General features: G+C 44.5%; 1 protein-coding gene across 3 annotated transcripts in view; it reads left to right on the top strand.

The window, feature by feature from the left end:
- The window catches only part of LOC120945567 (complement factor H-related protein 1-like), a 72,315-nt gene that overhangs the window by 9,721 nt on the left and 40,061 nt on the right, over positions 1-22,533 (top strand). Inside the window, exons 2-7 of one of the 3 annotated variants that reach the window (XM_040359828.1) lie at positions 1,442-1,618; positions 6,389-6,556; positions 7,115-7,300; positions 11,622-11,804; positions 17,964-18,146; positions 22,290-22,496. In XM_040359828.1, coding sequence (XP_040215762.1) covers positions 1,442-1,618; positions 6,389-6,556; positions 7,115-7,300; positions 11,622-11,804; positions 17,964-18,146; positions 22,290-22,496 — 1,104 coding nt within the window. Of the gene's footprint in view, positions 1-1,441; positions 1,619-6,388; positions 6,557-7,108; positions 7,301-11,621; positions 11,805-17,963; positions 18,147-22,289; positions 22,497-22,533 lie in introns of all 3 variants that reach the window. The other 2 variants (XM_040359827.1, XM_040359829.1) reach the window with 2 other exon arrangements.

The raw sequence follows: 22,533 nt of genomic DNA, 5'->3' as shown, positions 1-22,533 counted from the left end.
AATTGCTAATTTTCTTTATAGCTTAAAGGGGTTGTAAAGGTTTGTTTTTTATTTTCTAAATAGGTTACTTTAAGCTTGTGCATTGTTGGGTCACCTTTCCTTCAATTTCCCTTCTAAATGTTTTTTTTTCATTGTTTTCTTTGTCTGAATTTCTCACTTCCTGTTCCTCCTCAGTAACGTGTTCAGTAAGCTGTTCTGGCTGACTTTCCACCGCTCGGATGATGGCGGAAAGCTTACTGGGGAGAAACAGGAAGTGAGAAATTCAAACAAAGAAGAAAAAACATTTAGAAGGGAAATCAAAAGAAAAGGTAAGTGAACCACTAGCTCAAAGGAACCAATTTAGAAAATAAAAGACAAACCTTTACAACCCCTTTAATCATAGGTGTGTGGGCATGTCCAGTTTAAAGCAGGTATGTCATGACCTGGTTTAACGAGAACCTTCATAGATTTACTAAATAAGCCTAATACTGATTCTCATTCTAGGGTTTGAAGATAATATTAAAGAATGTAGAAACCATTTTATATACAGTGGGGTAGATTCACGTAGCTGCGCTTCCTCTTACGGCGGCGCAGCGTATAGTCTTTACGCTACGCCGGTGTAACTTACAGGAGCAAGTGCAGTATTCACAAAGCACTTGCTCCGTAAGTTGCGGCAGCGTAGTGTAAATGGGGCCGGCGTAAGCCCGCGTAATTCAAATGTGGAAGGGGGGGGCCTGTTTTATGTTAATGTGTGATGACCTTACGTGATTGACGTGTTTTACGAACGGCGCATGCGCCGTCCGTGTACATATCCCAGTGTGCATTGCTCCCGAGTACGGCGCAACGACGTATTGGTTTCGACGTGAACGTAAATTACGTCCAGCCCTATTTGCGAACGACTTACGCAACCAACGTAAAAAAATGCAAAAATCGAAGCGGGAACATTGCGTGCGCCTCATAGAAGCAGAAGCAACGTTACGCCGTAAAAAGCCTTACGCAAACGACGTAAAAAACTACCGCCGGGTGCACGTACGTTTGTGAATCGGCATATCTAGGTAATTTGCATACGCTACACCGAAAACAACGGGAGCGCCACCTAGCGGCCAGCGTGAGAATGCACCCTAAGATACGACGGCGTAAGAGAATTACGCCAGTCGGATCTTCGGCTAATGTCGGCGTATCTTGCTTTCTGAATACAGAAAGAAGATACGCCGGCGCAGATTTGAATTTACGCGGCATATCTATAGATACGCCGGCGTAAATTCTTTCTGAATCTACCCCAGTATTTTCTGGGCAAAAGGTAACCATTAAACTGCATTTATTTTAAAGGAGAATAAACCTGAGGGGGGGGGGGGGGGGTCATAGCTGAACCCCAGAACTTATAAAAAAACTACCACCAAGATCAAATGCCTACAAATGTCAATGCTTGAATTGCACATTAACTGTGTTGAATTATTTGCAGGTATCTGTAAAGTTTCAAACTTGGAGAATGGAAATTATGTGCCAAATAAAACTATTTTTAAAATTGGAGAGTGGCTCCAATATCAGTGCGATGACGGTTATATGACAGCTCAAAGAAATATTGTGGAAGAAGCAGAGTGCCTTTTGTCTGGATGGTCAGCTGTTCTACAATGTTCTGGTACAGCAATAAGTAGTGTTTTCTTTCCTTCTTTCCTTCCTTCCATTCTTCCTTCCTATCTCTCTATAAATATATACAGTATAGATGTATATACAGTATATATATTCATCTATTGAATGGCAACAAATCAAATGGAAGGACTCTTTATTTACAGTGCAGAACACTTTCCCCTGCAAACAAGGAATTGTTTTTCACCCAGAAACAGACGAGGGTAGAGGGCTAGAATTACTAAATACCTGTTTGGCTGGATGCACACTTTGTGAGGATGGCAACAGTGCAGTCAATAACTAGCTTTTAAAAGTACAGTGTGGTCCTAGTGGGTGGGGCTTTTTGCAAAACAAACAAAACAAAACAAAAAGAAAATCTCTGCCTACAGGCTATATACTACTATATATATTGTTTATTTAAATTATCGCTATGTATTTTCTGTGATTTTCCTACAACCAATTAATTGTACTTGTGAAAACAGCTTTGATTCACTTCCCTGCTAAATTAATACTTTTCCCCAGGCTCATTAGGCGCAATAAGTAATGCCAATGGTTCTTCTAGCTCGATATCGATAGGGAGAGCAAAAGTCAGTAGATTGTGATGGTGATATTACAGACAGGGAGTGCTTTTGTGAGTAGTATATGAAGGAGAAAAACAAAGGTTTGATGCTGCAGCTTTACTTGACTATTAAGGTAGTGCTTTTCATATCTGTTGTCTTTTGTGCATTTTTTTTAATGCTGCTTGTAGTCAAATTGACCAGATAGGTCATGTAAAGTATAAGTGTGGTTTTTAACCCCCGCTAGCAGCCGAAAAAGGGTTAATACCGCCCGCAAGGCGCAGTGGCAGAGGCGCATTGCGGCCGGTATTACCGCGGTTTCCCATTGATTTCAATGGGAAGGAGCTGTATAGGAGCGTTAAACACCCCGCTCCTATACCTCTCCAAAGATGCGGCTAGCAGGACTTTTGGAGTGGTCCTGCTAGTGCACCGCTTCAGTGTGAAAGCCTTCGGGCTTTCACACTGAAGACTGCAGGGCACGATTTTCTTAGGCGGTATAGCAGAGCTATTTTTAGCGCTAAACCGTCTGAAAAAACATGTCAGTGTGAAAGGGGCCTAACTGTGAACGCTAGGAAACCTGCACCATTATCATTGATTTGGAAGTAGTGATCCCAGGTTCAGTTCAGCAGGGACTCACCAAACATGAACCCGCTGAAATGCCAAACCTGAATCCTTTTAAAATCAACGGAAGCAGAATTTATAGCACTGATCGCTATAAAAATGCCAATGGTCCCAAAAATGTGTCAAAACATCCAAGTGAAATATATAACACCAATATGTAAGGAAAAAAAATATAAAAAAACAGAATCACTGAGTTGGAAAAAGGATCACCCCCTTATGTCCGTATTTTGTTGAACCACCTTTTGCTTTAATGACAGTATTTGTCCTCTTTTGTTTGCAGAACTGCTTAAGTTCAATTCAATTTGATGGTGACCGTTTGTGGACTGTAGTCTTCAAGTCATTCCACAGATTTTCAATGGGGTCTAAGTCTGGGGTCTGACTAGGCCATGTAGGACATTCACCTTTTTCTCTTTCAACCACTCTGTGGTCATTTATGCTGTGTGCTTTGGGTCATTGGGGCTTATTTACTAATGGCATACCCATTTTGCACTACAAGGGCACTGCAAGTGCTCTTGGAAATGCAGTCGTTGTAGATCTAAGGCCGGGTACTCACGACCAAACATGTATGGTGAAAGCGGTCCGTCGGACCGTTTTCACCATACATGTCTGCCAGAGGGCTTCTGTACGATGGTTGTACACACCATCGTACAGAAGTCCGCCCGTAAACAATACGCGGGGCGTGTCCGCGGTGTCGCCGCGTCGATGACGCGGTGTCGCCGCGACAATGACGCAGCGACGTGGGCGGCCCGCCTTTAAAATGCTTCCACGCATGCGTCGAAGTCATTCGACGCATGCGAGGGACGGCGGGCGCCTGGACATGTACGGTAGGTCTGTACTGACGACCGTACATGTCCGAGCGGGCAGGATTCCAGCGGACTGTTTTAAAACAAGTCCAGGAATATTTGTCCGCTGGGAAAAGGCCCGGCGGGCAAATGTTTGCTGGAATTCGGCCCGCTCGCGCCCACACACGACCAAACATGTCTGCTGAAACTGGCCTGCGGACCAGTTTCAGCAGACATGTTTGGTCGTGAGTACGGGGCCTAAGGGTTATATTTTTAAGGAAAATAAAAAACAGCATTTTTGCTTGCACATGATTGGATGATAACATCAGCAGAGCTTACACTAATTTCAGAGCTTCCCCTCAGATCTACAGCGATCTACAGCGACTGCACTTACAAGTGCAGGTTTAAGTAAATCAACCCCATTGTCATGATGGAAGGTAAACCTACTTCCCATTGACAACTTTCTGGCAAGGGCAGCAGATTTTCCTCAAGAATTTGATGGTATTTTGCCCCATCCATTTTCCTTCTATTCTGACAAGTTCTCCAATCCCTGCTACAGAGAAACACCCCCATAACAGGATATTACCACCTCCATGCTTTACTGTAGGAATGATGTTATTTGTATGGTGAGCTGTATTGGATTTCCGCCAGACATATTGTTTAGTGTTGAGGCCAAATAATAAAATTTTAGTCTCATCTGACCATAACACTTTTTTCCATGTGGTCTCAGAATGTTCAAGGTGCGTTTAAGGTGGTCACATGAGACTAAAGTGAATTATTTGGCCTCAACACCAAGCGATATGTCTGGTCTGGTGTGAGCTGTTTTTTTTTTTTGCGGTTTTCTTTTCTGCCAATTTAAAATGTAAATTTTTCCTTTGTAAATTAAATTTTTGCTGTAGCACATCCCACAGTAAGAATGAAAAAAAAAAATTGGATTGAGTTCCCCCAAAATGACCCCTTCGGGTCTTGTTTGGATTTTAAAACAATATGTGTTAAGCCCTACTAAAAGTCCATGGCTGACTCTTATTTGAAGCATGCAGCCTGGCTGGCCAGGAAAGGTGAGGACAGGAGTGCAGTCCTCTTCCTCCTAAACTATAACAGGGCACACAACCTCAAGATAGGGGAGTACTGTGCCAGGGAGACCCCCCTGACAATGCACCTTGTCCCCATGTTAATAAGGAAAAGGGCCTCTTCCCCACTACTCTTGCCTGGTGGTTGTAGTGGTCTGTGGGTAGGGGGCTTATTGAAATCTGTAAGTCCACTTAAAAGTGTAGTTCCACCCATAAATATAACATTACATCAGTAGTTTTAAAAAAATGTCATTAGTCCTTTAAGAAAAACATTTGTTTTAGATGCCTTCAAAGTGTTGTTGCTAAGCAGAATAGTTAATCTTCCCTCTTCCTGAACCTAGGTGCTTAAGCTTCCTAACCTACACCGCACAGACTCCTGGGAATGTAGTGGGTGTAACTTTCCAGGAGTCTGTGCACTCCCCACTCTCGAAGAATCATGTGACTTGGACAGTACAGGTGCTGAAACCTGATCTGAAACCTATTACACTGCTTGTGCAGCACTGAGAATGTGCAAGATCTGCAAGGCTGAAATCCAGGAGGTCATACAGTCTGGCTTCATGATGCCCACACTTAAGATGGCCCCAGTCAATTTCTATTTTATATAGTGTCTAAATGCTGTAACAACCTAACAAAACGGACCTTAGTTTACAGACTAACTTTACTAGAATACATTAAGCTTGTGTATTACAGGGGTATTTATATTTAGAAAGTGAAATTGTGGCCGGAACTCCGCTTTAATAATAAAGGGGCTCCCAGATAACACCCCCATGTGAATGAGCATGGGGCTCCCTTCACAGTCCAGCACTCCAGTGAGCCTTGAAGGAGCAGAGCAGAGAGCCGATGACTGATAGTCACCGGCTCTCTGCAGGCTGAAGATCAAGAACGGAGTGATCAGTGGTATTTGATCGCTCAGTTCTTGGTGTTAGAGGTGGCGTGGGACAGCTGCAGCTGGGATCGGTGCTGCAACCATCTAGGTGAGCATGACTGTTTTTTTTTTATAAGCCATGCTTTAAGTAAAAGCATTAACACCTTACACATTAGGAAACTTTAACTTCCATATTTAAATATTTGCACATTGCTAAATATGCCTTAACAGAATTTTGGCATTACGTGAGGGCCAGCATTCAGGTTCTGGGCAGGTGGGTTTCTTTTTGATTTAGGGATCTTATGATAAAACGTTAGACTTGCTGGCTATTGCAACAATGCTTCTGACCGCTTCACACAAAGAGTAATTTCTAAATACAGGTGTTCACAAACTCAATCTTCCAGCACATGTTCACTTCCAATCAGGGGCGGACTGACCATTGGGGTTTTCGGGCACTGCCCAAAGGGCCCCATGCCACTAGGGGGCCCCATCAGGGCTGCCAGGCTCAATAAAACCAGGGACAGTATGTAAAAATCTGTGTTTTTTTTACATCTTTCCCTGATATGTCCAAAACCAACATGCTTTTGATGTGAAAATATGAGATTTTAGCTGCCCTGCCTCTGCACTGCCTCCTGGCGTGATGGCCATCTGTAAGCCCGTGGGCCCTATAATCTTCTTTTGCCCGGGGGCCCCATGAGTTGTCAGTCCGCCCCTGCTTCCAATTGATTGTCTGCAATAACATTTTCTGAACTTGGTTCATATTTTGTTAAATGTGTGTGTTTTCTTATCTAATGTAATAAATTATTGAATTTTTATTTTTAAAGATATGTTTCAGGAGGGTTCAGTGCTTAATATGTTATATTTATATTTATCCCATTTTTCTATTAGAAATAAAATGCTCTGTACCGCCATCCACTGGTTTTGATAAACTTCATCCAGTCTATTCCAATGGCCAAGTGGGAAAATTTTCATGTGATGAAGGAATGATACTGAGAGGATCAGCAATTAGCCAGTGTTATTACTATGGATGGGACCCACCGTTACCAGTGTGTGAAGGTAAATATTAATTTTATGTTCTCGCTTCTTTACACTAATTAAAGGGTAACTAAAGGATTTTTTTTTTTTAGCTAAATAGCTTCCTTTACCTTACTGCAGTCCTGGTTTCATGTCCTCATTGTTCGTTTTTGCTCTGATGTTGCTGTAATTCTTCTCTGTTCTGGACACTTCCTGGTTGTCTGTTTCCTGATGACCACAGTACTGGGAGATTCTAGTTTCATTTTCCAAACCATCACTGCTCTATGGCTCTGTCTAGCACAGAGGCAGTATAACATGCAAAAACGAAACTAGATGCAAAAACGAAACAAAAGGTACATTATATGATTGATTTTTATCTATTTTTAATCATTTTTAAAAGGAATCAGTTAACTATTATGTCTCCATACCCTGTAAACAGTCATTTCAGCAAAAAAAAATGTTTTCCTTTACAACTCCTAGTAATGTGTATGCATAAATGTGTGTGTGTGTACATGTATACACATTTAAATTAGTGTCTTTTTTTTACTTGCCATTACTCCTGTTGTCCAAAAATTAATTAACAACTATGTCTAGCATCAGCTGCAGGCAGAACTTCCAAGTGTCCACCTCCACCACAGCCAGCCAATACTGAAGATATTGGACAAAAATGGGACTACTTTAATGGTGAAAAAATTCAGATGAAATGCAAAACAGGTTTCAAACTTCATGGCCCTACATCTGTACTTTGTCAGAATGACAAATGGACATCACCTCCTCAGTGTGTCAGTGAGTACTTTTTACAGACTTTAAATAATACATCATTCAGTCTTACAAAATGTAGGCATTTCTGCAACATCCTGTAGAAAAAAAATAGTAAACGAAATCTATGCAGCCATGATGTAAATGCATCTGTGCAATAACTATCCCATTTTACATGATTGGGACCTCATATTATTCATTCTTAAATTCACTGGGGTCCTTTTTGAAAATTGGAACAAAGAAAATTTAACTGGAAGAGGAGTTGCTACCCAATTATACCAATTATATTTCAAAGGGTATAGAGTAGAGCAGGGGTGCCCAACCTTTTGAAATGCAAGGGCCACTTAAGCGACTTGGTAACTGATCGTGGTTCATAATCAGCGGAGCAGGTGGATGCAGAGGCGTTGCTAGGGGGTGCGGGCCGCCCCGGGTGACACCCACTAGAGGGGTGACACCATCCCGATTTAAAAAAAAAAAAAATTTTTTTTTTTTTTTTAGCTGACATGTGGGGGGTTGTCTCCCCCCCGCGACTGCAGCGATAAGCGCCGCGGAATTGGAGCGCCGAGCGCCACGGTACAAGAGGAGGGGGGGTTGCGGGGTGACACCGCAGCACCATCCATCCCCTCCTCTCACAGCCACGGGCTGTTAGCGGTGGTCGGCAGTCGGCACACAGGCACAGCCCACTCCTCTCTGTTTGTGTGTACAGAGGGGGAGGGGCCGAGGGGACCTTCTGTCCATGTGCCGTGGCGCTGCATGCGATGATCTGAGGTACTGAATGGGGAGGGGGGGTGTTTGCACCTGGGGGGATTACACTGAAGGGGTGGGGGGGGGATGTACTAAGGGGGTGTTTGCACTGAGGGGGTTTTCACTAAGGGGGGTTTGCACTGAGGTGGGGGGGGGTTTGTACTAAGGGGGGGGTGTCTGCACTGGCGGGTTGCACCGAGGGGGTTTGCACTGAGGGGGGTTGCACAGAGGGGGGATTTGCACTGAGGGGGGTTGCACTGAGGGGGGGGTGTCTGCACTGAGGGGGTGTCTGCACTGAAGGGGGGTCTGTGTAACATGCAGGGGTCCAGAGGTGCAGGTGGCTGTGTAATGTAAAAGAGGTGCAGTGATGCAGGGTGTTGTGTAATGTAAAGGGGTGCAGAGGGCTTTGTAGTGTAAAAGGGTCCAGAGGTGCAGGGTGCTATGTGATGTAAAGGGGTGCAGAGGTGCAGACGGCTGTGTATTGTAAAAGGGGTGCAGTGATGCAGGGTGCTGTGTAATGTAAAGGGGTCCAGTGATGCAGGGTGCTGTGCAATGTAAAAGGGTCCAGAGATGCAGGGTGCTATGAGATGTAAAGGGGTCCAGTGATGCAGAGTGCTGTGTAATGTTAAGGGGTCCAGAGGTGCAGGGTGCTGTGTAATGTAAAGGGGTCCAGAGGTGCAGAGTGCTGTGTAATGTAAAGGGGTCCAGTGATGCAGAGTGCTGTGTAATGTAAAGGGGTCCAGAGGTGCAGGGTGCTGTGTAATGTAAAGGGGTCCAGAGGTGCAGGGGGCTATGTGATGTAAAGGGGTCCAGAGGTGCAGGGTGCTGTGTAATGTAAAGGGGTCCAGAGGTGCAGGGGGCTATGTGATGTAAAGGGGTCCAGTGATGCAGAGTGCTGTGTAATGTAAAGGGGTCCAGAGGTGCAGGGTGCTGTGTAATGTAAAGGGGTCCAGAGGTGCAGGGGGCTATGTGATGTAAAGGGGTCCAGTGATGCAGAGTGCTGTGTAATGTAAAGGGGTCCAGAGGTGCAGGGTGCTGTGTAATGTAAAGGGGTCCAGAGGTGCAGGGGGCTATGTGATGTAAAGGGGTCCAGTGATGCAGAGTGCTGTGTAATGTAAAGGGGTCCAGAGGTGCAGGGTGCTGTGTAATGTAAAGGGGTCCAGAGGTGCAGGGGGCTATGTGATGTAAAGGGGTCCAGTGGTGCAGGGGCTGTGTAATGTAAAGAGGTGCAGGGTGCTGTGTAATGTAAAAGGGTCCAGAGGTGAAGGGGGCTGTGAGATGTAAAGGGGTCCAGTGATGCAGGGTGCTGAGTAATTTTAAAGGGGTCCAGTGATGCAGGGTACTATGTAATTTTTAAGGGGTCCAGTGATGCAGGGGGATGTGTAATGTAAAGAGGTCCAGAGGTGCAGGGTGCTGTGTAATGTAAAGGGGTTCAGTGATGCAGGGTGCTGTGTAATGTAAAGGGGTCCAGAGGTGCAGGGTGCTGTGTAATGTAACGGGGTCCAGTGATGCAGGGTGCTGTGTAATGTAAAGGGGTCCAGAGGTGCAGGGGGCTATGTGATGTAAAGGGGTCCAGTGGTGCAGGGGGCTGTGTAATGTAAAAGGGTCCAGAGGTGCAGGGGGCTATGAGATGTAAAGGGGTCCAGTGATGCAGGGTGCTGTGTAATGTAAAGGGGTCCAGTGATGCAAGGGGGCTGTTTAATGTAAAGGGGTGCAGTGATGCAGGGGGCTGTGTAATGTAAAGGGGTCCAGTGATGCAGGGGGCTGTGTAATGTAAAGGGGTCCATTGATGCAGGGTGCTGTGCAATGTAAAGAAGTCCAGAGGTGCAGTTGTGGAGAGGGGTACACAGTAGTAACAAAAATATATTGAAGGATGCAGAGGTATGCAGGGGGCACAGTGGGGTGTTTTTACCTTTTTAACGTGGGGGGTGCCAGATATAGGATCCGGCCGGGGTGCCAAATGCTCTAGGCACGCCCCTGGCCTATAGGCTCCTGAGATGTGAATTCCGGTTCTGGAGAAAGAGAGGTGGGGGGAGAAAAATGGAGAGAAAGAAGAAGGGATAGAACGAACAAGAAAGATGGATAGGGAGAGAGAGAAAAGGGGAAGAAAGGAGAACAGAGAGCAAACAGTAGGGTAAAAAATATTTGAAAAATGTTATTGGGGGGGGGGGGGGGGGGGTGACACCATATTTTACCGCACCAGGTGACACCAACCCTAGTGACGCCACTGGGCGGATGGCAGGTCCAAGGCCCCTCTGCATATGCAGAGCAGACACGGACACAGCCGGATTAGATTGGAGGTAGAACACAAGTCGTTTTACATCTGTGACTCCTTAGAGGTGAATGGAGAGTCCAATTGGGTCGGGGTGCTTTCACACTGATGCGCTGTGGATTACCCGCACAGCAGGTGCAATGCAGTGTACCTTTGGCTTTTCTGCACTTTGCAATAGACTTCTATTATATTCTGCAGGTTTGGTGCACTTCCAGAAAGCTGACCTTACCTGCACGTAATAACAGAGTCTATGGCTCAGTGCAGGTAAACCGCAGGTGCACTTCTCTGCATCTGCGGATTAGTTTGAAAGCAGCCCAGTAACCATGGCAGAACAGATATGCCCATATATACACTGTGATTTTAGTAATAAACTGACCTTTAATAACAGTATTTTATTCTATTCCATCCCAGAGCAGGAGGTCGCGGGCCACATCAGAGGGCTCCGCAGACCACATGTGGCCCCCGGGCCACTGGTTGGGCACCCCTGGAGTAGAGCATTTATTGTAAGCTCAAGCTATGTTTAACTTGCAATGTGCAAGGGAAGTTAAAAAAGAAAACGGTTGCTTGCATGTAATTGGTTGAATGATGTGAATGCAGACTTTATCTTATTTGCTAAACTAATTGCAAATTCACATTGCATGGTGCTAATTTCTTACATCTTTATAAAAATCATTATTTTTGTTTTATTACTCTAGAAAAATAAAAGCTACAAATAAATCAATATGAGCAGCAACTACACTTTTGTTCCGATTTTCTGTTTAAGTAAGGTCTGTAGCTCATACTACAAGTATGCTCAAGAGTCCTATGGGGTTATGAAGTCCTTAACGTGTAACTAAAGGCAAAGCTTTTTTTATTTTGGATAGAGTAAGGGAGGGTTATAACCCCCATCAGTTTTTTTTTGTTATCTGTGTTCCCTTGGGGAGATTTCTCTCCACTTCCTGTCCCATAGCCACAACAGGAAGTGAAAGAAAATCCTTCCAAAGTGAAGGAATTCTGGTGTTTCACCAGTGTTTCGATGTTAACCCAAAATGTGCGTTTTTCTTAAACTTTTACTTTAGATGATAATGGTAAGCAGGAAAAATAGAGAGGGCGAAGCTCCCAACAGGGCCACAGACAGAAGTGAAAACTGACAGGTGTTCTAATCCTTCCCTACTCTATTTAAAACAAAAAAAATTATACCTTTAGCTACACTTTAAAAGACAAGTTCTCAGTCCCCCTCAAGCTCCTTTTTTTGGCAGTGCTTTCTGCAAAATGTAAGGTGTCATAAGCTTCTATGTGTAGAAAGAATACACAGGTTAAATTGACAATAAATATACATCATTTTTACTTAAGGGACTTTGAAATGTAATAAACCACCATCCATCCCATTTGGGACACTGGATTCAGCAACTACAAAAGACGTATACTACAGTGGAGATGTTGTGATATACAAGTGCAGCAAAGATTTTGAAATGAATGGGGAGGCTGAAAGCTTCTGCATCAATGGGAAGTGGTCTTTGCCTCCATCATGTGGCAGTAAGTAACAGCATGTCTATATTACTGTATCTCAAAGCAAATGCTTTCTACTGTTTGCATCTATAAAAACATTCTTAAAGCGGAGTTCCGTCAATTTTTTTAAGTCAGCAGTTACAAATACTGCAGCTGCTGACTTTTAAAAATTGGACACATACCTGTCCAGGGTGCCAGCGATGTTTGCACTCGGCACTCGGGTGGAGGTGCCGCCATTTTCGGTAAGGGAATCAGGAAGTGAAGCCTTCACAGACTGGTTCCCTGCTGCTGTCTTCTGGGACCTGTGTGTCTCCCAAAAGACAGCTGGGGGGGAGAGGCACCAGACACGGCGTAGATATCCGCGGATACTGCGGCTATCTATGACCGGAAGTGGGAGCAAATACCTGGATTATATAGGTATCTGCTCCCCTCTGCCCCCTGAAAGGTGCCAAATGTGACACGGAGGGGGATTCCGAAAAGTGGAAGTTCTATTTTTGGGTGGAACTGCTTTAAGGACATTTCATAAGATAACTCCTGATGCAATATGTCAATATGCAATTTCTCTCCCTTTCACCATTTAGCAGATTCTCATAAGATATTATTAGTATTTTGAATGTTATTAGTTGGGCTAAAGAAAGCCAATAGAGGAATTGGCAGAGAGGGGTTGTGCACACTAAATGGTTTGCGAGATTGCAGCAGCATTCATGATATAAATCAAACGTGCTGTACTTTCCACTATATTCAATAAAAATGCATAATAATAATATAGGAATAAAGTGTAAAAAAAGTTAAATTCATAGTGCAAATGTCCAAAGTAAGAAAACAGTCCATTGTATTGAAGTTGGGATAAAGGTAATCCAAGAAGCCAAGCAAAGATTGGTGAAATCCTTCCCTCCACCTTCCACCTTAAAGGACACACATCAACACCCAAATGAGATGTACTCTTACCAGAGCATCTGGACTCCCTGAGGACAGGAAGGTCAAACAGGCATTTGGGGACTTATCCCTCTGTAAACACTCTAGCCAGTGGTCATTAGTCCCACGAACAGTACCACGGCATACGTCTCGGGAGATGTATCACCAACTCCAAAAATGAAATACAAAAAAAATACTCAATAGTGTAAAACCTTAGAATTGATCCTTTATTTCAAACAAATTGCTCACATTTAGTTAAAATTCACGTGCATGACTCAAAAAAAAAAAAACACAATCCCGGGCAAGGAAAATGGCATCTTCTTCCACTTCCGCATTACACGATGATGTGACCAAGCTGCTCCTACATGTTTCATCACTATAGGACTTCTTCCCTGGCATTCATGATAGCCGTAAAGGGGATAGCCTGTGTAGAGGTAGGCCAATAAGGTGGGAGTTGTGGTAGTTGAGGCAAGAGATAACGAGGGAGTAAATGAGTAGCTTGGTGGTTAAGAAAGGGCATATTTTGGAAATTTTACAGAGGTGAAGGCAGCAAGATTTAAATAGAGTTGCATGTGGGGCCTGAAGGAGAGTTCAGAGTCCAGGATTGCACCTAGCACCCTAGCACGAGGGGAGCAACTGATAGGTGTGTTACTGATTTTTATCAAAAAAAGTTATGGGAGGGAGCATGGTGGTAGAAATATTTAAAATTCTATTTGGAAAGTGGTGTGACACTGACATCCACGCTAATATATGAGTTAATAATTAGTTATGTGTGAGGAGAGGGAAGGGGTGAGCTGAGTAGCACAGGAAGTTTAATTTGGATGCAGCAGCATAGAGATGGTATAGGGAACCCCTATGGAAAGAGAAAAAGGAAGAATAGATAATGTTATAGGGCAGTGGGGGCCAACCAGTGGCCCGCAGAGCCCTCTGATGTGGTCTGCGACCTCCTGCTCTGAAATGGGGGGTTGGCATGCCTAGATCACAGGTTGCCGACCCTCCATACCACAGCATTAGTGTTGTGAATGAAGCTGGTGGTAGAGGAAGAAAGCAGCTGCAGAGCAGAGCCCCATAAGCCAATGATTCCTGTACAGCGCCAACTTTTGCCACAGGCAGAGTCTATGGCAAAGTTCAGCTAATCCGCAGGACAGTGGCGTCGCCAGCTTTCATATTTAGGGGGGGCACATGGGGGGACAGGGACAAAAGTAGGGGGGCCAACTATAAAATGCAATTATATATATATATATATCCTGGGGCCCTTTACTACGATCCCACTATGGGCCCTTTCACATGTTCTGCAGTGAGCTCCCTTCCTACTATACTGGGGCCCCCCAGGGTGGAAGAAAACAAGAGATATATGTCACCAGCACAACAAGAAAATATAAGGGTCCAAAGCAGTGGAAGAACTATCAGGGTTGCAAAGGTTGTCTTGCCACCGGGCCCTGGTGTTCTGCCACAGTGGGGATCCCCAGCTGTCCTGTCCCTGCTATTTACAGAGCTGGTCTGGCATCTGTCTCCTTGGCAGCGGCGGCAGTCTATTAGGACCTAGTGCTGGTGACATTATGGGTGCATGCAGGGGAAGGCTGGCACTATTGGTTATAGAGAGCCGAGCCCCCAGCTGGTCACCTAGCAGCAGTAATGCTGTATAACCTTCTCTGTTGACATGCTGATCGGGATGTGATCCAGGTGATGCTCCCAGTCCGATCTAATAAACAGTATTTATTAGCATCAAGAGTACAACCACATAAATATAATCAAGACCAGTCATAGACAGTTTAAATCTCAGCTGGTTCAGCAGAAACTGGCTGAGATTTGAACCATTAATGAGCAGATTCTCTTATAATTATCACTAGTGGTTGCTGTATAGTCACTGGTGATAATCACTGTTTGTCGGGAGAATATAATTGCTGGGCAGGAGGGATATTCCCCTGTCACCACTGTCTGTTGATGGGGGAATCATGCAAGTTTCTTCCTGCATCTGTGGATGCAGGAAAGAAATTTGCACCATATATTATCTGCCTAACTGAAAGTGAAAGTAAATTGTGAATGTTTTGAAAGAACAGGAGAGGGGGAGGGAGACAGATCGGGGGGGGACAGAAGGGATGGAGATAATGTAGTTCAGTGATTACAGTGTACTGCAGTCTGCAGTGCACACACTTAAACACGGCCCAGGCTAGAATATCTGGTTGTGTGAGCGCTCGCATTATGCAGTGTCGGCGAGCACAGGGAGGGGGAGGAATCCCCCGCAGAGCTGACTGGGGGCGCTCTCCCTCTCAGGGAGCAAAATACAAAAATTCCAAATTGGGGGGGCACATGGTGGGGCACAGCATGATGTTGGGGGGGTCAGGGCCCCCTCTGGCCCCCCCTAGGGACGCCTCTGCCGCAGGATAGACACAGCTGCAGTACGCTGCATCCGCGGTGTGGGCAAACCGCAGCACATCAGTGTGAAAGCAGTCTTAGGCCCTTTTCACACAATCGACCCGACCCAATTACATCCTCAATTCACCTCTATAAAGCGGCAGATGAAACAGACTTTTGTCCGCTTATGCCCGCCTACCTTCAATCCACAAAAAAAAAAAAACACAGAAGGGAATTTGTCCCCTTCCATCTGGACAGATAGGAGGGTCTATAGAATAGCCGTGACCTGTCATCCACCCGCTCCGCTCATTGTGGCCCACGACTGGTTACCAAGTTGCTTAAGTGGTCCTCGCTCTTCAAAAGGTTGGGCACAACTGTTAAAGGGGATACTGAAAGAGTTTTTAAACAAGCAGGAGAAGAAATAGGAAAGATTCTTGGATGCTAAGGAAGTGATGTTGTTTCAGTGGGAGCAGTTGATCAATTGTATCAAAGGCAGCAGAGAGGTCTAATAGTATGAGTACAGAGTAGTGCCTATGGTTTTAGCAGTTAAATATGTTGTAATTGAGTTTTAGAAGGGCAATTTAACCACTTAAGGACCCATTCACGCCGATATACGTCGGCAGAATGGCACGGCTGGGCTTTAAGCTCCGTGACCGCGGGACTCGCGGACCCGATCGCCGCTGGAGTCCCGCGATCGGTCCCCGGAGCTGAAGAATGGGGAGAGCTGTGTGTAAACACAGCTTCCCCGCTCTTCACTGTGGCGCTGTCATCGAACGTGTGTTCCCTTTTATAGGGAACCACAATCAATGACATCACACCTACAGCCACACCCCCCTACAGTTAGAAACACAAATGGGGTCATACATAACCCCATCAGCGCCCCCTTGTGGTTAACTCCCAAACTGCAATTGTCATTTTCACAGTAAACAATGCATTTTAAATGCATTTTTTGCTGTGAAAATGACAATGGTCCCAAAAATGTGTCAAAATTGTTCGAAGTGTCCGCCATAATGTCGCAGTCATGAAAAAAATCGCTGATCGCCGCCATTAGTAGTTAAAAAAAAAAAATTAATAAAAATGCAATAAAACTATCCCCTTTTTTGTAAACGCTATAAATTTTGCGCAAACCAATCGATAAACGCTTATTGCGATTTTTTTACCAAAAATAGGTAAAAGAATACGTTTAGGCCTAAACTGAGGAAAAAAAATTATGTTTTATATATTTTTGGGGGATATTTATTATAGAAAAAAGTAAAAAATATTGAATTTTTTTCAAAATTGTCGCTATATTTTTGTTTATAGCGCAAAAAATAAAAACCGCAGAGGTGATCAAATACCACCAAAAGAAAGCTCTATTTGTGGGAAAAAAAGGACGCCAATTTTGTTTGGGAGCCACGTTGCACGACCGCGCAATTGTCAGTTAAAGCGACGCAGTTGCGAATCGCAAAAACTGGCCGGGTCCTTTAGCCGCCTAAAGGTCCGGGTCTTAAGTGGTTAAGTGGAGTGTTGTGGGAGAAAACCAGGTCGTAAAGGGTGTCAAGAAGGTTGTTATTAATGGGGGTGATAGCCCAGATACTCGTGGACCGCATTTACTAAAACTGGAGAACACAGAATCTGGTACAGCTACTGTATGCATAGTAACCAATCCGCTTCTAACTTCAGCTTGTTCAAATAAAGTGATTGTACATGCTAGTTTTTTTTTCTATTAAAATACCATGTCATGCCTATCTGCTTTGTACAATGGTTTTGCACAGACCAGCCCATATCTTCTTTTAGGGTCCCCTGCCAGCTCTCCTGGCCCCTTCCCCCTGCTGAGTGTACCACATAGCAAGCCGCATGCTATGGGGGCACTCGTGCATGCTCGCTCCCGAGCTCCTCCCTTTGTGTCCATAAGGCACACAGATCGGGGCTTGGCCCCACCCCCTAGCCCCTCGTAATGTTAATGTTCACATGGCTTAGTGGCCTTGCAGTACTGGGATTCCTGGTTCAACTCCTGGTTGGAATATTATCTGCATGGAGTGCTCCCTATGCTTGTGTGGGTTTCCACTGTGTAACTGGTTTCTCCCCACACATCAAAGATTAGGGTAAGTTAACTGGTTTCTCCCCACACATCAAAGATTAGGGTAAGTTAATTGGTTTCTTCCCAAACTGGCCCTAGTATGTGTATGTACACGTGTGAGATATGGTAAGGGAGAACTGTGGGGGGAGATTTACTAAAACTGATGCACTCCGAATCTGGTGCAGTTGTGAATGGTAGCCAACCAGCTTCTAACTTCAGCTTGTTCAGTTAAAGCGGAGTTCCACCTAAAAATGGAACTTCCGCTTAACCCACTCCTCGCCCCCTTACATGCCACATTTGGCATGTCATTTTTTTTGGGGGGGAGTGGGGGCTTCAGGAGAAGGGGACTTCCTGTCCTACTTCCTCCTTCCGCCGAGGGGCTGGAATGGCGATTAGCTTAATCGCCTTTTCACAGCCCCTCCCTGTAGGCGAGCACCTGTCCAAGCGGACGGCGCCGCTCGCGCATGCGCACTGCCGCTCGCGCATGCGCAGTGTGTGCCCGGCCGTGAAGCCGAAAGCTATCACTGCCGGGTGCCCACACTAAGAATGAGGGGGGGCGAGGAGTGGAGCCCCAGCCGGCGCGTCACTGGAGCTGTGGAGCAGGTAAGTGTCTGTTTATTAAAAGCCAGCAGCTACACTTTTTGTAGCTGCTGACTTTTAATAAACTTAAAAAAAAGGTGGAAAACCCCTTTAAGCTTTGACAATACAACCTGGAAGCTGATTTGTTTCTATGCAGAGCTGCGCCAGATTTTACACGCTCCAGTTTTAGGGAATAACGCTGTGTATTTGTTGATGCTATATAAATACTGTATGTACATGTGACAGTAGTTTTCTAACTTTTTTTTTCAATATTCAAGAACAAGGACAGAATTGCTTATCTCCACCATTCGTTGCAAATGGAGAAGTGAAAGGAATAATACAGAAACTATATACTTCTGGCTCTATATTGGAATATCAATGTCAAAAATATTATAAAGCTTTTGGAAGCTTGGAAATTACTTGTAGAAATGGACACTGGACAGAGACACCAGTTTGCTTAGGTGAGAACAGAAGAAAACGTTTTTATTATTTTAAAGCTGAGCTTGTGGCCAATATACAAAAACAAAACAAATGAATGCAACTCCAGATGATTTAATAAGTCATTGCATGTGCTTTTTTAATACACACCATATAAGTACTTGAATGTAAACTTGCATCAGCTTTTTGCAGTCCCCTGTATTGCAGAGACTGGGCTTAGAGATAGAGCCAAGAGCAATGCTCATGGGTTGGCATGGGTCATGGCCCCCTTGGGGACTGCTTGGATTTACCTGCTCATCTGCATTAACATGACCCTGTGAACATTCCAACCCACCTGACACTCTGGGTTCAGACATCCTGTCAACACCTTTGAGTAACAAGACAGTACTCAATACTGTATATTTTTATTCTGTTAACGTTTACTGGAATGCCATATCTCATATCAATTGACAAGTCCTTGTCCCAGGTCACCAGGAGTCCAGACTGCTGAGCGGGCTTTTGGGGTTTGCCACATCACAATATCAATGTTGAACCATCAGTTAGCTTGTCTTTCCATCTGTACCCAATATGCTTTTTCACATGCGGTGCAAACTGCTGATAATTGTCTCAATTGCGCCTCTTAGTAATATAGTCCAATCCGCCCGAGACCTAGAGGCATATATGATCTTTTTTTGCAAACCTATGTCCCTGTGAACCCCAGATATGTTTGATCAATTTGGATTGAAAGCGTGACAAGTCAGAACAGCTTATCGCTAAGGGGAGAGAATGAAAAAGATAGAGCACAGAGTTGAAGAGTGTAGCCGGTAACATGTCATCCAAAACAAATTAATTTGTTTCGGATGACGTATTGCCGGGTACACTCTTCCACTCTGTGCTGCATTAGGGGGTTAGAAAGACACCACTAGCCACACCTTTTTAGTGAATCCACAAGGGTATTGTTTCTTTTTTCTAAACGAAAAAGATAGTACCTTTGGCAAACTTGTCATTTTAGTCGTATGTAAATGGCCCAGCCACGAGAGATCAAACAGGGACCACTAACTAAGCTTTTTTTCCAAGCGCCTAAATAAGGGCAAGTATTTAAAATGGTATAGATGCAATATAGATGAGAAGAGGTACTGGCATTGAAAAGGATAGTGATCTTCAAGCCTAGTGAGGAGATTGGGAGGTATATTAGTGTTCAGAGCCATAGATTTAGTTTCATTCACTTGAAGACCCGAGATCTCACCAAACCAACGCAGAACATGCATAATATTAGAGAGAGTCGTCAAAGGAAGGTGACAAAAAGCAATAAGCAAACATGGCATATCTGTGCATCCTGGGCCCATATTGCACCCTTCTAATGTCAGGATCATGTCAAAGTGCAATGGCCAATGTTTCATCTGCAATAGCAAATATTAGCGGTGACAGTGGACATCCCTGTCGAGTCCCACGAGCAATAAATATGGTTTTGGATATATGACCCTGCAGTTTATTTTGGGCCTTAAAGCGGTTGTAAACCCGCATGAAATTTTTTTTTTCCTCCTGTAAGGGAAAAGTCATAATGAGCTAATATGCACCGCATATTAGCTCATTATGAAATACTTACCTCGGAACGAGGTGCGTAGCACTTACCTGGTTCACGCCGAGCGAGATTTCATCTTGCCTCGGGGTGTCTTCCGGGTATCGCCGCTCCAGCGCTGTGATTGGTTGAAGCGGCGATGACGTCACTCCCGCGTGTGCGCGCGGGAGATTTAAATTTCGGCAAGGTCCGGCGGCTGCCGGTCCTTTCGCCGTAGATCCCCCCTGCGCATGCTCAGCGGCGCATTGCGAGGGGAATATCTCCTAAACCGTGCAGGTTTAGGAGATATTCTCCTTACCTACAGGTAAGCCTTGTTATAGGCTTACCTGTAGGTAAAAGTACAAAAAGTGGGTTTACAACCACTTTAATACTGAAGTACAGGGACTACAAGATTTGTAGAAACACATGGCCTACCCCCACATCTCCAAAATACTAAATAAATAGGGCCAGGACACAGAGTTCAAGGCCTTTTGTAAATCAGTATACAGCGAAAAGCCTTCCTGGGCAGGCTCTCCATCCCACTAAGAATGTACTATAGATGAGAAATTATATTGACAGATCTTCTGATCTGGTTGGGGCCTTGCCTCCCATGGATGAATCCCACCTGATTCTTATAAATATAAAGATTGATAAAAGAGGACAACCTATTTGCCCTAATTTTAGTCAGTAATTTGAGATCATTATGTAGCACCCTCTAGTGTACTAGAAGTAGATTAGTAGGTAAAATTGTTCAGGCTTGGCTGGCAGCGTTATTTTAACTGACAATTGCCCGGTGGTGCGACAATCAAATACATGTCCTTTTTTCCCCTAAAAATAGAGATTTATTTTGGTGGTATTTGATCACCTCTGCGCTTTTTATTATTTGCGCTATTAACATTTTTGAAATGACAATTTTGAAAAAAAAAACAAAATATTTTACTTTCTGCTATAAAACACATCCAATAAATTCTTCATCAATTTAGGCCAATATATATTCTGCTACATATTTTTGTTAAAACATATCCCAATAAGTGTATATTGATTGGTTTGCGCAAATGTTATAGCGTCTACAAATTATGGAATAATTTTTTTTTTTTTTTACTAGTAATGGCGGGGATCAGTGACTTATAGCTAGACTGCGATATTGCGGCGGACAAATTGGACACTTACTGACACTTTTTTGGGAACCATTGATACTAATACAGTGATCAGTGCTAAAAATATGCACTGCCATTGTACTAATGACACTGGCTGGGAAGGAGTTAACATCAGGGGCGATCAAAGGGTTAACTGTGTGCCTAGCCAGTGTTTTACTAAACTGTGGGAGGTGCTTTGACTAGGAGAAGGCAAAGATCCGAGTGCCTGCTTTGCAGGAAGAGAAGATCAATGCCTTCCCTACTGACAGTATGGCAATCTGCCTTGTTTACATAGGCAGACTACTGTTCTGCCTGTGTAATGAATGATCGGCGGGTGCTGGTGGACATTGAGTCCACGGTACCTGGCGATCAGACCCCGTTGTGTAAAATCACAGTAGCAGCATGCCCCCATCCCGGAAGTGCTGGGTCACGTATTAGGTACATGATCCAGTGCAGTGGAGCTGCTGTATATCTGAGGCCTCGTACACACGACCGAACATGTCTGCTGAAACTGGTCCGCGGACCAGTTTCCGCGGACATGTTCGGTCGTGTGTAGGGCCGACCATACCGGATTCCCGGCCTAGCGGACAGGTTTCCAGCGGACCAATGTTTCTTAGCATGCTAAGAAACATGTCCGCTGGAACCATGTCCGTCGGACATGTCCGATGGTCAGTACGACTCATCGGACATGTCTGCTCGGCCGAAATCCCTTGCATGCGTGGAAGTGATTCGACGCATGCGTGGAAGCATTGAACTTCCAGGGTCGCGTACGTCGCCGCCACGTCGCTGCAACGTCGCCGCCACGTCACCGCCTATCCTGTCCGCGGGGAATTTGGTGTGATGGTGTGTACAGCCTTCAGACCAAATGATCCCATTGGTCATGTCCGATGAAAACGGTCCGCGGACCGTTTTCATCGGACATGTCCTGTGGTGTGTACGAGGCCTAAGTGATACTGTTGGCAAGTGGTTAAAGTGGAGTTCCGCCTGGGAAAACAATTTAAATTCAGCATCTACAAATACTGTAGCTGCTGACTTTTAATATATGGACACTTACCTGTCCAGGGAGCCTGCCATGTCAGCACTCGAAGCCGATCTTCGGTTCGACTCACGGGTGCTGCCGCCGCCATTCCTGGTAATGGAACCAGGCAGTGAAGACTTTCGGCTTCACTCCTAAATCCATACTGCACATTCGCAAGTGAATTTTTAGGGTTTACATACACTTTAATGATTACTCTGCCATCAATTTTGTAAGGTTGGATATCCCCATCCATCTTTGGGTGTGGCCTATAAGGATTCAAGGGCTGAGATCTCTTAGGTTAGGTAATGTAAATCTAGAGTCTACTGAACATTGAAAACACTTTGTAATATCAGACTGCCATAAAAATCAAGCGCTTGCTCATTTTTTTGTCTTATGTGATGTGTATATCTTATGTAATGAGTACATCAGAAGTGACATTGTGTCAGTCAATATGTTTTTTATGATCTGATTACAGAGCCGTGCACAGTGGGGCAAAGGGAACTGTTCAATAATAATATCGAGTTAAAGAATTTGATAACTGAAAAACATTATTTTGAACATGGCCAAATAATTGAGTTTTTGTGCTTACCTGGATACCAGCTAGAGACATCTCCCTCAACTTTAACAACCAAATGCGAAAGAGGAAAATTAATTTACCCTAAGTGTGCAAAGAAAGGTTCTGGTAAGTCTTAACTTTACCCAATTGTTTTTATACAAGG

The sequence above is a fragment of the Rana temporaria genome, chromosome 7 (genome assembly GCF_905171775.1).
Source record: "Rana temporaria chromosome 7, aRanTem1.1, whole genome shotgun sequence".
Lineage (NCBI taxonomy): Eukaryota > Metazoa > Chordata > Amphibia > Anura > Ranidae > Rana > Rana temporaria.
The sequence above is the reverse complement of the archived record's forward strand: the minus strand, read 5'-3'. Positions and strand labels throughout refer to the sequence as shown.